Source organism: Aplidium turbinatum, chromosome 10 (assembly GCF_918807975.1).
Source record: "Aplidium turbinatum chromosome 10, kaAplTurb1.1, whole genome shotgun sequence".
NCBI classification, from domain to species: Eukaryota; Metazoa; Chordata; class Ascidiacea; order Aplousobranchia; family Polyclinidae; genus Aplidium; species Aplidium turbinatum.
In genome coordinates, this window is record NC_137481.1 from 6155468 (window position 1) to 6170445 (window position 14978).

At 40.4% G+C, this 14978-nt stretch overlaps 1 protein-coding gene across 1 annotated transcript; it reads right to left on the minus strand.

The window, feature by feature from the left end:
* Window positions 1-7444: 7444 nt before the first annotated feature.
* Window positions 7445-11162, minus strand: LOC145778533 (uncharacterized). Its single transcript, XM_082590030.1, has 2 exons — window positions 11003-11162; window positions 7445-9969 (listed from the first exon to the last, which is right to left on the minus strand). Exons 1-2 carry the CDS (start codon window positions 11027-11029, stop codon window positions 9472-9474), a joined length of 525 nt encoding a protein of 174 aa, XP_082446156.1. The 5' UTR covers window positions 11030-11162; the 3' UTR covers window positions 7445-9471.
* Between the last annotated feature and the right edge of the window lie 3816 nt (window positions 11163-14978).

A 14978-nucleotide genomic window follows, 5' to 3' on the forward strand; every position in this document is an offset into this window, starting at 1 on the left:
GCGTCCCGCGAGAAGGCGGCTCGCAACTCCACTCCCCTACGATATCGGGCTCCGTTCCCGCGCGAACCCCCGCCGTCCGACCGAGGAGAACCCCCGTTCGAACGACGGCGAGCCGCGCGAGCCCGGGCGCCACGATTGAAGCGTGGTTTGCGAGGACGTGTCCTCTTGGGTGGCGAAGTGCCAGCGGTCCACTCTTCCAATTCAATGCAGAACTGGTCGAAATTTATGCCACCCGCTAAAGTAAGGTTCACTAAACTGCAAAGAGCCCGCCTGGAGCTCTTCGTCTTACTTTCCCTGACCGGTTCAACAGGGTCTTGGATGGATCGTTGAGTGTTGGGTGTGATGGACATCCCTGGGGTAGTCTGTGGGAGTCCGGGGTCATGCATGGCTTGGTTGCATGCCATGGTGTCGCTTCGGGGTCGAGTCAAGGTTTGGGAAGAGATAGTGGAATGGAATTCATTGTGGGTGGTTTGGGTAGGTGGGGTAAAGGGTCGGGCTTCGGCAGACAGCGTCGAGGTACAAGATTGTATAGGACAGATGGAAACAGGATTAAAAGATAAGGGGGAGTGAGATGGGTAGTGTTGGAGAGACTTGGAAGAAGAGGTCTGCATGGGCGGCTTGGAAGAGCTGATTGAGTCCCCAGCTTCAGCTCCGGTGGTAGCCGTCCGAGGCAGAGAAGATGGGCGCAAAGCCGGCTTGGATAAACCGAGCGAGTCCACTGCCACGGCTCCGGTGGAGGTCGGCTTGCGTAGAGGTGCATATAGAAAAGGATTCGCACTGACAGTAGGGCCGTAACCGTCCGTGGTTGGGCTATCAGGCGAGGAAGTGGAGGAAGAGGAAAGAGATTTGCTGTTCGACGAGTCGGACGAGTCGGAAGAGTCCCCACTTTCCGACCCAGGTCCGGCCGAAGACAGGCGAGGAAGAAACAGCACATCTAGATCAGGCAAGCTGTCAGCATCAGCTGGGCTGAGCGAAGTCTTGCCTGAATGGGATAGAACAGTACGGAAAAGTTCTGGTATAAAGTCAGGTGGGGGGGGCAAAGTGGAAGTGCTTTCCAGGTCTTGGCGCCAGAAGACTTGAGAGCGGATGACAGAGGAAGAGGAAGGAAGGGATGACCCCTCGACCGATGCGCCTGCAGTCGAGGGCCGGCGCCTTCCATGCCTAACAACAGAGGCGTAGGAAGGCCCAGGCTTGGTCATCATAGGGGGCCTGGTTTGGCTCTCCGACGGCGTCGGGTCATTGCTCGGCCAGGGAAGGCAGGTTGGCAATTGAAGGCCCTTGGGGCAGGATCGCCAGTGCTCTAAGGCCCCATCCAGCTTGTAAGCTCGAGGGAGAACACGGCAGCACCTGCTACAGGTGATCAGGAACTCGGCGCGCGAACCATGGAATGCTCGCATATGGTCCTGATACGCCTGCACATCTCGGTAAGGTCGAGATGCCCTCCTGCAAGTGGAGAAAGGACAGAGAAGGGGGAATAGATTGGGGAGGGTGAGGCGAATAGGGCAGACGGACTGCAGTCTATTCGACCTCAGATATAGTGGAGCTGACTCGTGGCATGCGACAGGTAAGCCACTGTGTGGTGTGGGATCACGGATCGGACACTCGTCGCCACGACGAAGCAACGAGTTCGTGAAAGCAATAGAGTCTACCGGTGAGGCTTCACCATCTGGGTTGAGTGGGACTGAGTGCCCACTCACAGGAACCTGCTTCCTCGTCGGCCAGCCTAAACTAGTGGACTCAGCAGACGGGGAGGTAAAATCAACACCGGCCAGGTTATCTTGAAAAGTCTTTGAACCTGTGCGACTTAAATGGCGTGACATATTCAGTAGAAAATGTATAAATATAATATATAAAAAGTTGGTTAAGTTTAAGATGTTTCGGAATTTACAGCGACAGCTCAAAGTTTAGAAATTGAAAGTAACGGATTACAAAAACAAAGAACTACTGGCGGATTACAAGAGGGTTGAATCAGAGGTTACTACTTAAAATTTGATAATTATTTTTTTTTACATAGACTCAACGTTACTAAATGCAATTAGAATTAGGCTTTGAATATCAGTTAATTACGGTACTGCAAATAAGTTTGATGAGCTAGGAGGTTTAAAAAATGCTTTGAGAACAATTGACTAAAAAGTCAATTGTGACGTCACTACTGAAAACTTAAACCAACAAATAGGGTGACCCTTTGATTTGAAGTACGATTAGTTAGGATCGATATAAATAATTGTTCAAAAGACTTTAAAGATAAAGAGAGGATTATTGTTCAAATTATACGGTATAGAATATTAACAAGATAAGGTTATGATTCAAGTGAACACTTCAAGGAGAAAGGAAGTTATGGAAGATGCGTGTTTCAGATGCAAGAAAAGGAAGATTTGGCAGACAACTGGCAACACTAGATTGCCAATGCAGGAGTTTGAATGCCGAGATTTCGAAAATTAACTGAACAAGGGTGTTTAAATTGGGTAAAAAAAGGATTCTCGGATGGATCTATTATTGCAATAGAGGCACAAGTCCACGAATTAATTAATTTAAGTAGCAAGATACTAACTGATTAGAATTAAGGTTAAAAACGAAACAACAAAGTGAAATGGAAAAATAGGCTAGGAATTAATTTAAAACTCGATAAAGCTAAATTTAGGTTAAATAATGAACATATAGCAACCACTGTAGCACACAATTAACAAGACATAAACAATTACAGTTTTATATGATTCCTTTCTTGTGAAATGTTTTTCCTTTTCTTCTTAAACCTTGTTCTTCGGGGGAAAAGATAGGGATACCAAGCCCGGGCTGGAATTGCAGATCCCAGGGTTTGATTGGGGTGGAAATAGTTAGCCAGGATGGGGGTGGGGACAAAAAAAAGGGGGGGTTTTCAGAACAACTCACTTTTTCTTTAAATTCTTTCTTTTCTTGACTGAGATTTGGAACTAAGCATCCGCACGACAGAACGGTGATCTGAATCTAACTTTAAGCTTTCTTTGTAGCCTTTTCTTTATTTATTTCAGCACTTTCGCAATAATGATGATGAACTGTTTTATTTTGGTCAACGACGCACGAGTACAAAATAATTGACACGGCGAGAAGAACACAATAAACATAGCCAGGTCAGAGACTTTAAAGAACCGGTAGCAAGAATTGACAGCGATAGACACGTGTTTCGCCCATGAGGCTGGGCTCATCAGTATCGCACCGTATTCTGCCACAAATTTATTCGACCACCGCTTTACCAGTCAGTTTAACTCTTATCTTTGTGGAAACAAAGAAAGAGCCAACAAAACCAGCAGGCGCCAGGGCAGAGGACATGTGAAGAGAGGGGCGTTCTTCCCGGCTATCAGCACAAGGCTGAGCACTCGCTAGTACAGCGAGCAGCTGACTGGTAAAGCGGTGGTCGAATAAATTTGTGGCAGAATACGGTGCGATACTGATGAGCCCAGCCTCATGGGCGAAACACGTGTCTATCGCTGTCAATTCTTGCTACAAATCGGCTGCCGAGAAACATATCGTTGATTGGAAAGTCTGAATGGCTTGCGTGGAAGCTACACCGTTATGGTTAGCGAATCGCAGCTGCTCGCTGTACTAGCGAGTGCTCAGCCTTGTGCTGATAGCCGGGAAGAACGCCCCTCTCTTCACATGTCCTCTGCCCTGGCGCCTGCTGGTTTTGTTGGCTCTTTCTTTGTTTCCACAAAGATAAGAGTTAAACTGACTGGTAAAGCGGTGGTCGAATAAATTTGTGGCAGAATACGGTGCGATACTGATGAGCCCAGCCTCATGGGCGAAACACGTGTCTATCGCTGTCAATTCTTGCTACAAATCGGCTGCCGAGAAACATATCGTTGATTGGAAAGTCTGAATGGCTTGCGTGGAAGCTACACCGTTATGGTTAGCGAATCGCAGCTGCTCGCTGTACTAGCGAGTGCTCAGCCTTGTGCTGATAGCCGGGAAGAACGCCCCTCTCTTCACATGTCCTCTGCCCTGGCGCCTGCTGGTTTTGTTGGCTCTTTCTTTGTTTCCACAAAGATAAGAGTTAAACTGACTGGTAAAGCGGTGGTCGAATAAATTTGTGGCAGAATACGGTGCGATACTGATGAGCCCAGCCTCATGGGCGAAACACGTGTCTATCGCTGTCAATTCTTGCTACAAATCGGCTGCCGAGAAACATATCGTTGATTGGAAAGTCTGAATGGCTTGCGTGGAAGCTACACCGTTATGGTTAGCGAATCGCAGCTGCTCGCTGTACTAGCGAGTGCTCAGCCTTGTGCTGATAGCCGGGAAGAACGCCCCTCTCTTCACAAGATGTTCAACTATATTTTGTTTTGATCAACAATAACCTAAATGCTGGTTTTGGAACAAAAAATATTCAATTTCTCTGTTTATTTTTGATATTTCAATCAGTTGGTTACGGTATTTTATTTATTGAGCAAATTCAAATTCTAAAAATAAGTTTCTGAAGAACCAAAAAATGCTTGGTAGAACGATGAACAATTTGCACAGCCAACTGAAGTACAAGAATTTATTCCAACATTTTTTTTTTTATAAAATCATTTGCCATCAAATTTTGCCTGACAGGTCGGTATTGGCGACCATTAATGAAAGTTCAGACGGCCATGGCCGCCAGCTATTTCGAGGCCTGCATATCAAAATGGTCACAACTCACAACTGCTTTTATATTTCCTAAATAGCCCATAGCCCAGGTAGCCGACCATTCACTACATAAAAATATTTTTCTGGGTTTTGACCGGTTTAAACCTAGTTTTGACCGGTTAAAACCTTAGAAATCAACCCTGACAGTAGGCCTACCCAGGGCTGTTGACAGGATTTCTCGGGCCCGGTACCAATTTATTTTCGGGCCCCCTTCATCGACAATGTTATGAATATGAAGGTTGTGTACAAACTTACTATATCTAGCGGTTTCTTTTTTGAACTTTTATTTGTCACATGGCGCTAGAGCAGGGGCTCTTAAACTGGGGTCCGTGGACCTCCAAGTGGTCCGCGGACTAGTTTTAGGGGGTCTATGAAGGCCCAATGGAAATCTTGGTGTATAATTTCAAAAATGGAATAAATTTTTCAAAAGAAAAGAGATTAAGTTCAAACAACGCTGATGATTTTCCTCAGGTCTTCGTTACTCATTGCTTTTTAGGCTACATCGCCATGCATTAGCATCGAAAACTGTCCCGACAAATTTGAAAGAAATTTTGTCTGGTAGTGTGAAAATCGTTAATTTTATCAGAGCTTGTGCTTTGAACCATCGAATATTCAAGAGGTTATGTCAAGAAATGGGAGCAGAACATGAAGTTCTCTTCTATCATACAGAAGTTCGCTGGCTGCCAAGGGGACAAGTTTTGAAGCGCTTGTTTGAACTTCGAATGGAAGTTTCTTTTTTTCTAAGAGACAAAAATATTGAACTCTCAAAGCAGTTTAACAGTGAAGAGTATATTCAAGGGTTAGCTTACTTGGCGGATGTTTTTACTCATATGAATGAGGTAAATCGTTCGATTCAAGGCCCTGCAGTTACAACTATGGATGCTTCTGAATAACTCAAACCTTTTCAGGACAAGTTATCTCTGTGGAAAAGGAGATTGGAGACTAACAACTACTCTAATTTCTCAACGTCGGAAGAATTGATGCTTCAAAATGGAACTGCAGTTTGTAATGCTCTACCATCTTCTCTGCACAGAGACATGTGCAGTTATTTGGAAGCTTTGCAAAAATCTTTCTGAGGTTACTGCTTAGCCGTAAAAGATATTAAAAATACAGCACGGATACGTTACTCTTTATTCGTTGAACTGGAATCTATCAGTGATGAGGACCTTGCAAAAGATGAGTTCATTAAACTAAGGGCAATGGAATCATTGTCCTTCAATTCAAAAAGTATTGGCGATTTTTGGAGTTTGTTGACGCAAGCATATCCTCTTTTGGTAAAGAGAGCCATGGCTGCTTTTATCCCTGTTGCGACTAGCTACATAGGCTATTTATGTGAGTCAGGATTTTCATCCTTGGTAACTATCAAAACAAAGAGTCGAAACCGGATGGATGCAAAGGATGACATGCGTGTTGCCCTATCAAAGACGAAGTCACAATTTCATGTTGTTGAAAACAAACAGCAGCATCCTTCACATTGATGAAATTAAATCGAAGATGTTGAAAAACAATCTGCATTCGCTATTTCAAAACATAAAGTTTGTTACCAATTCATTTTAATTTTATTGCGTTATGTCCAATTCATGCTGATCAAAAAAGTTCCTCGGATTAGGCCACAAAGGGGGTCCACGCAAACCAAGTTTTTTTTTAAGGGGACTGCCTTAAAAAAAGTTTAAGAACCCCTGCGCTAGAGCATTACTTCCCTATTCCATTGATGTTTCACTGGTCATTCCAGGCTCACCAGAAGAGAATTTACAGCACTGCAGACAGTTTTCAATTTGATTTGGGAAAGGTGTTTGGGCCTAGGTCAAACATTTGCATTGCTGCAATCTGAAAAGCGGTTTTGGTCTAATATTTGGTGCAGAAGTAGGGAAAGCATTCTTCTTACCTGTGTCATTTCAGTTTAAACAAATATTAGCCTGCTTATTTTGAAATGGTGTTTCGGGTAATATTCGTGGTTAGGGAAATCACTATGCAAGACTAAATTCTTATTTTACTGTTTGGTGGCTATTTTACCACCAGAAAGCTGAAGTGGGCCAGGTACTTTACCATCTGTTTTAACTTCTGATGGCAATTCCTTTAGATCTTGATAATTTTTTTAATCAGGGCCCAAAAGTACCACCTAGACCCCTCTAGGCCTACCTACTAAGTACTAACTACGTACCATCGACACGATATTATATTACCAAACTAAAACTGGACTTTCTAAGATTGAGTGACAAGTTTTGATTTAAAATTGAAGTTCACTTTTAAACACGATTTAGTTACTTTCTTTTACGACCACATAAGGATTTGAAGAATTTATTTGTTGTAGGTTTGTAAACTACAGTACGGTACTTACCTATTGTGTGGGCTTGAAGTCAAGTTTTCAATTCATTTTTTTTCTAAATAGAATTGAACTTCAGCTGGTGTTTAAAATCGCCCTTGTTGCACTGCCGTTTTCACATAAAATTTTTTATCTTTTCTATCTCATTTCCAGGTTTTGTGGCTGTGCAAATTAAAGATAGCTGTTTTTGCATATTTTAAACCTTTTGGTTTTGCCATCTTTCCCTGTTGTTGGTGCTAAATTCGTGAGTTTCCTAATTGAATTACTATAATCAATTCTACTGCCAATGCCATACCTGTAACAAACTCGCCTTTTTACACGTGTTTTCTTTCTGTTGGGAACTTCTCCACGGAAGTTAGCAAAATACGTCACATTTCAAGATCAATTGCGCCCTTTAGAAGGATAGTTTCTTGGACCTCAGACTCCAAATCAAACAAACGACAAAATATCGTGAGTCAAGTCAAAGTCGGTCTCCGCAATGCTACAAAATCTGTGATATCCATGTTATTTGACTCGAGCCTCGTTTCGTAGGGCTGACGACAAACCATTCACAATATAATTAGCTTTGGATAAGATACCAGTAGCATATCAGTTGGATACCAGTACCAATCAGTTCATCTCATTGGTGCCAAGCCCATCTTACTCTCAACGGGTCCCGGCTTCGACCTTATGTGGGTTATTTTACCCACGACAGTTTTCGATAATCACGCTATGTACTCTCTCTGCTCAGGAAAATGATTTGCTAAAAATACTATGATTAAGATGGAGACCGGATACAAAGCTAGGACATCGCACCCTCGAAAAGGTGCGAAAATGAAAGTTTATGCTAATGGTTTTTGCAGATTTAAACTTAGCGGAACCTCTACTGCTAACCTTCTTCCGTGTCAGTCGTAGCACACTTCGGAAACAACTCTTTTGCATGAATAGGTGGCTCTAAAGAGCCGGGGGATAGGATTAGGGAAGTTTTGATCTTGAGTGGGAAAAAGCCAAATAAAGTCAGGTTTTTACAGAGGAATAGAATAATTTGATTAAATTTCTTGATTCTAGTAACATCGCGTTTGCGAAAACAGGGATAAAGTCAAGGAGGTAGTAAAAATGTTAGCAAGCCCATTAAATCAGGTTAATGGGCTTTGTTGTAAAATGCGAATTGACAACTGTGCTGAACATGTACGATAAATACACCTTCAAAAATATCCAGATTTTTGAGAAAAAATGTGTTTGCCTTCCGAAAGCAATTAATTAATAAGAATTCAATGTTTAAACCATGTGATATGAGTAGTTGTCAATCATATAAAACATGAAAAATGGCAATTCAAGGTTAGAAAAATTGTACCTTGGGGTGGGAACCACCATTTTTCATACAAGAATAAGACATACAATCACCGAGCGTGGCAGTAGCATCGGGAATGTTTCGAACGATTAACAAACTCTACTTGATCCTAAACAACAAAATCAGTGTTCTCACACTCACATGTCACTTCAAGAACATGAAAAACCAATTTTGTTTTTTAAGATTATTTTGCTGTACGCAGGCACAGTGCATACAAATAATATTCACGAAGAAAATTACATCTCGATAAACCAATATCAATGCAAGAATTGGCGATTTGCTGACAAATAAGCATTAAAGTTATGGGCAGCTTTGGCCATGACACAGACAAAAACATTGATATCAATAGAAAGATTGATCGATTTACTTCTTGAATATTAAAAAAAAATACTTCAGAGTAATGGCAAAGCAAGAACAAGAAAACATCGCAACTGGAAACTCTAAGTAAAATTTATCTCGAACTCAAAACGAGAAATCACTTTTGCTTGCAAGAACCTTTTGTACAAGCTCAAACTATGTCAAGTTTCATTCATAAATCAATTTGAAATTCAGGTTGTCTCAGCAAGCAAGCCTTGAAGATGCCTCATTTTGAGAAGCACCTTAGTATCATGCATCTTTCACAAGAGAGATGAAACACAATAAACTGTGGACCATCATCCTCTACATGTACTGATTTGAAGTCAGCATTGGTCAACCGCAATAAGCATACATAAAAAATCCAAAAACGAAACAGTAAAAGCTCATAAAAAAACTGCGCAACACTGAAACAACCACAGATGACTTCAAGGCTTGCAAGGGCCTTTTTGTGCAATAATCATTCTTGCTTTACCGAGAGCAATCAACAGGCACGAAATAGATAACAGTAACCCAGGTGCCATAAGCTAGCTAGTTTCAAGCACCAACAAAAAGGTAAACTGTTAAGTAGCAGCATAATCACTTCAAAATGTGAAAACTTATGTTTAAACAGAAGGTTGAAGTAGAAAGGTTACAGTGCAACTATTCAAACTTGTCAACCATAATTTGAAATTTTGCAATGCTTTGTTGAATTTTAACATATAAACCATTTAATTCTGCTTTAGTGTCTCTGTTCTTGCTTTCATTAAAAAAAAAAAATCAAGTCCATTATGCACTAGGGGGGTCATTGAAAAGTTTCAGTCCGATACAAAACAGTCAGCTACGCTTGAACATTAAGCAATCCTTTCAAATGTGAAGCAATCGAGTCTGGATGAAAAGGGGAATACATGCGATTTATGGTTGCACAGGAAGCACCCATCCAGTGCGTCGGAGGCTTGGGCAAAGCATCAGGTGTTGGAGGACTGTGAAACCTTGCTCCAGCATAATTGTCACCATCTAAAATCGCTTGATTGGTACTAAAATCAAGGCAGCGCTGTGTTTGGCAATTTGCAATCTTGTTAGCAGCAACTACTCTCGCCTTTGGCGACATGCGAGTAGGTGAAAGTCGACTTGGAGGAGTGACACTGACAAGAGTGCCAGCATTAGGACTTCCCACAACACCATTAGTTGGGGAACGTCTTTGAAGAAGTTTTACCTCCTTTTGAGGAGAAGGTGTTTTACGAGAATTGTGGATATTAGTTTTTCCACTGTTTCCACATCCTTTTTTCTGCTTCTTAAAGTGATTGCTCTGCATCCAAAACTCTCTATCGTCATCAATCTAAACAAACCATATATAACATTATCACAACTTGTTGAAAACAAAATAATAATAAAATATGAGACGTTGCAAATTCATCTTTTAATTACATGCAGTAAACAAATTAATAAAGACAATATTATAATTCTATTAAAGTTAACACTAAATTATCCATTATCACTGCCTCACATGGTTCAAAAAAAACTTACTAAAACTCTATGCTTATTCAATTTACAGTGCAAGCAAAAAGCAATCAATCCATTTAAACTATATATATGTTCCTACCGATACAATACTAAAAAATATACCCAGTTCCTGACTTTTTGTATCACAGAAAACACAAAGTTCTATTATGTATTAAGCAGGGTCAATGTGCATATTTGCAATCATTGCATCTACTTTTCAAATTTGTTAATATTTTGCAATTGAAAATAGGCTACTTTGATAGAAAAAAATGTATATATATACCGTAACTGTTTATTTATCAATGTTATCACAACTTGGGTAAGTTTTATTGTTTTACACTAACTACTTGTTTTTTGGTTTTCAAATCACACTTTCTGAAAAACGTTTTTTTTTATAGGCTATAGCCTAAAGAAATAGCATCCTAATTTTCAAGCAGCATAAAAATAAATATGTTCATGAGAAGTGCTTTTATCAGGATCAGCATATTGTTGCTATCATTGCATTATATATTACATAGTATACCATACATTTTTACATTTTGTTTTATTGGGCAGATCATGCAGAATTATTCCAACAGAATGATAGTGGTGTTCGGACGAATTTTGGATATAAAACAGCATCACAAAATGCTCTACTGCAATTTAATAATAATTTAGCACTACTTTCATACTAATAATAAATTAAATAAAAACAACAATACCACCAAATTATTACATACTTAAGAGTATGAAAATATCCTTCTAAAAAAAGAGTACCAGTAACCGTTTTTCAACTCAATTCTTACGATTTTTAGAAGTCCTTGAAAAAAATGGTTGCAAATACGCACACAGACTATATTATTACACTGTAACTGAAAGAAAAGTAATACCGGGATAAAGCGTTTGTCCATTTTCATAGTTTGAGTTGCTCTTGTTCACTTGATGTAGCAATGAACAGGATTTATCACTTTAAAGCTCTTTCTTGAAGTTGTTCCGAAGAAATATACACAAGTTACTACAGTATCTGGTTTACAACACCAGCTTTTAGTTTCCAAATCTGCAATGTTCGATTAATAAGTTCAAGGTTTAAAGTGTCTTATTTGTTGATGTAAGCTACCGGTAATTATGGCATGTAAATACACTTCCACAATCTGATTGCGTTGTTTCTGATTAACATTCCCTTCGCAGTTGTCTGAAAATAAACCCACCCTTGCTTAAAATACTTATGACCATCACTGCAAGCAGGGAAGTGAACACCTACTGAAGACTTGTGAAGAGAACCGTACATTTTTTAAAGCGCGATTCCCTTCGGAAATGGGCTAAGCTGCATAGATCAGCGAATAATGACAACTGAAAGTGTCCAATAACAATGAAACACCTTGACTAAACTACATATGCAGATCACAAACCACTTTCTCGAGAAGCAAACCCAACTTGTCAAGTCGTGAACAAAGAAACGACATAACACACACTAAGCTCGTTCATCCTGCTTCAACTACGATCGGGAAACTAAAATGTCTTCTTAACTAAACAAAATCAACCTATCAGAAATCGGTATTTATGTCACGTGCGTGGTCAACCAATCAGGAAAATCTTTATAAATATCTTTGACGTCACTGCCAGAAGGTCACGTGATACTGTCAGAAAAGCAACAAGACTTCTACGTCACGAACCTGCCATCCAATTGGGTCGCAGACGCACGTAGGCAATCGTGCAGCCAGTTGTTGTAACGAAAAGTTGTTGTTGAACAGCTTTTGCCTGGTGAAGTAGACGCTGACTGAGGTGGTGGTTGCCCCTTCATCCGCTGCTCTCAACTTTTATACGTCCTGATGTGTGATGTTGACAACCTCATTCATAAGTCACATTTGTCTAACGGTGCTTTAGCAATAAGTTATCAGCAAAAAATTTAATTAAATTTCCCCAATATGTAGTTAAGGTAGTTGCCCTTAATCAGCTGTTCTCATTTTGTCTCTGTTTTGAAAGCCCCAGCACAATCAAATCCCTGCAGACCAGGCGCGAATCTAAGAGTTTTTTTCGGGGGGGGGGCCAGAAAATTTGAAAATCAATTAAAAAGAAAGAAAAAGCTAAACAGATATGAACAATGATACTACGACATATACGATATGCTAGAAAATAGACATTAAAACAACCATTTTCATCAATTGTGATGCCGAGGGACTAATATCAGCTGTTTAGAAGCATATCAAACCATTTGATGCGGAAACATACAATTTTCCACAAAATTTCGAGGGAGGGCCCGGGCCCCCTGGGCCTCCCCCATAAATCCGCGCCTGCTGCAGACCCAAGGGTAAAGCTAAAATTGATTCTGTTTTTGTAAAGCGTTGCGTCAATACTTTTGTGAGGTTTAGTTATTCTCAAGTCTCACCAAACCGAAAACTCATTGTTTTGATGAATTAGCGTTTGAGGTCTTGTCAAACAACAATCAAATAAAGTTGAAAACCTAAGACGAGACAAAAAAATCAAAGTCACAAAGGGCGATCGAATAACAGAACAAATAGAAAATGCACCACTGAAAGGACGGCTTGGTTTCGCTATATGATAATCAACAGCATTTTTCTGTTTTCTACAGACCGGATAATTGAACATCACTTTAACGTCGCAATTTGACATGACATTGTCATTAAATCACAAAATATTGTAGGCATTTTTTACTCGAGACTTTTGAGACGACATCAGTGAAATATTAGTTTTTCACCTACTCTACGCATTGCAAAAATTACTGACATTGGCGAAATATGACATTGTTAAACCAATACAAACATTTGTTCTTTGACATATTTTACATCATAATATGGCGAACTGGCGTCGGCCGCTTTCGTTCGGACATGCACAAGTGGGGCCTGGCTCCTTCATCAAAATGCGAGTGTGGTGCCACGGAACAGACCGCAGACCATGTCATCCACCACTGCCTAACCCACCGGCCTCCACACGGTGCGCATGGTCTGAGAATCCTGGACGACGAGACTGCTGAGTGGCTGAAGATTTCCTGCCCTCCAATCTAGCCTGGAAAGATCGCTCATACGCCATCATCATCATCATCATAATATGATTAATATCACACGGACCGTCAAATGAGTCATGATTGCAACAACGAAGTCACATGCTTCATTCTTGGACCACTCCTGAACGTCGCGGCCTACTCTCCTGAATGTGTGTACCAACAAATTTCTCGGCCTTGGCCACAATGTTGCAACAAAACTTGGCTGTTTGGTTCGCTCGCTTCATACAACCAGTCTCCATCTCAGCTAGCAAAATCTGTCCTTTTCACATTGATTCAACATCTACAGAACAGACGTAGAATTAACGAAACAGAACGGATTTTTTTCAAGCTGGACAGTTTCGAATTGGAAATGCGTTTCTATTTTAAGCACTTTTCTGACATGAATCAGACATGTCATTAAAAAGCATTATATGCACATCACATTAGTTGATGGGTTATAGAGCTACGTCATTTCCGGATTACAATTCTAGATGTGTTTCTTGCATTAGTCAATATCTTACCTTTTATAGGCAGGTTACTCAGGCAGGCTGATCTAAAAAAAAACTTAAAAAAACAATTAGGCTACGTATGAGAAAATAACTTATATTCATTTTTGTGAAGTGTCACCTCCTAAAATTTGTTGGTTTTGATAAAATAGGAATAATCAATTAAATTAAAAAATAAATTCATTAAAATAGTTTCAGCGCTGCTGTATTTTTATCAAAGTTATTCAAACCCAGGCAGCAAAATTGTTCCAATCTTTAAACATTTTTACGCAGAAGGCATGAATATCTTTTTGTTACAACTATTTTGTTTTGTTTTTGTTTTGTTTGTTTTGTTTATCTTTATCCTGCATTGCGGGAAAGCGGACTTGAGCGCTATGCATCGGTGTACGCCTTCCGACGTACACCTGACCCACGCTGCAGCCGACGGCAATGTCTGTTTCCAGTTGTCTACTTTACTTATGACTTAAATTTGGTACTACCCATTACTCGAAATCGATCACTGGGTAGAGGCAATTATCGTAAAGTTTCTTGCCCAGAGAAACAACAGCAAGTGCGGGTGGCTGGAGTCCCGCACTTGCTGTTGTTTTTGCGACACTTCTTCGCTTTTCAGGTTTTCCTACACTTTCAAGCCAAAATCGTTTCAGTATAGGGGCATGGCCTGATAAAACGGAAATATAGGAAACTGGCACAGGCCTGTCTTGTTTAGAATGTTTTTATAAAAATAAATAAACAATATATCTGTTTTTTCACTATCAATGGATGAAGATTAGTCCACTTGGCCCCTCATCAAAATTTGTGCAATTTTTCAAAATAAAGAGTCTCGAATTAACCCTTGCTAAACATAAATAAATTACTTTTGTCATCTACTTCTGGAATCATCCAAATAACACTGACTTGGCAAACACTATTTGGAAACACTAAAAAGCTCATATGTTGGACAAAAGTATAAATTTTGAACAAAATCACCCTCCGCCCGAAGCAAGATCAGTAGGCCCACGGCTGTGCTGGTACGTCATCAATGTGAAGAGGGTTCGTAGTAAAACAATACCGGGTGTGAACGTCCAACACTCTTTACGTCGAGTGCACTTCTATTTATGAACTGCGGTTGCAGAAGCGTCCACTTCTTCAAAACATTTGTGACGTTATTTGTAAGTTTCTACCGCAACTTTTGCGCACGACCCGTTCGCGTCGGAAGGGAGAATTTTCCTTTGCTGCTGTTCAGCGTATATATCACGTACAAACAATACTAAAAAAGTTGTTCAAATTTGGTTCGGTTGTTGTATAGCTAAGTGATTGCATTCGCTTCAGGCGATTTATAGGAATAAGTTTTCACACATTTAAGAAACACAAGTTGACCTT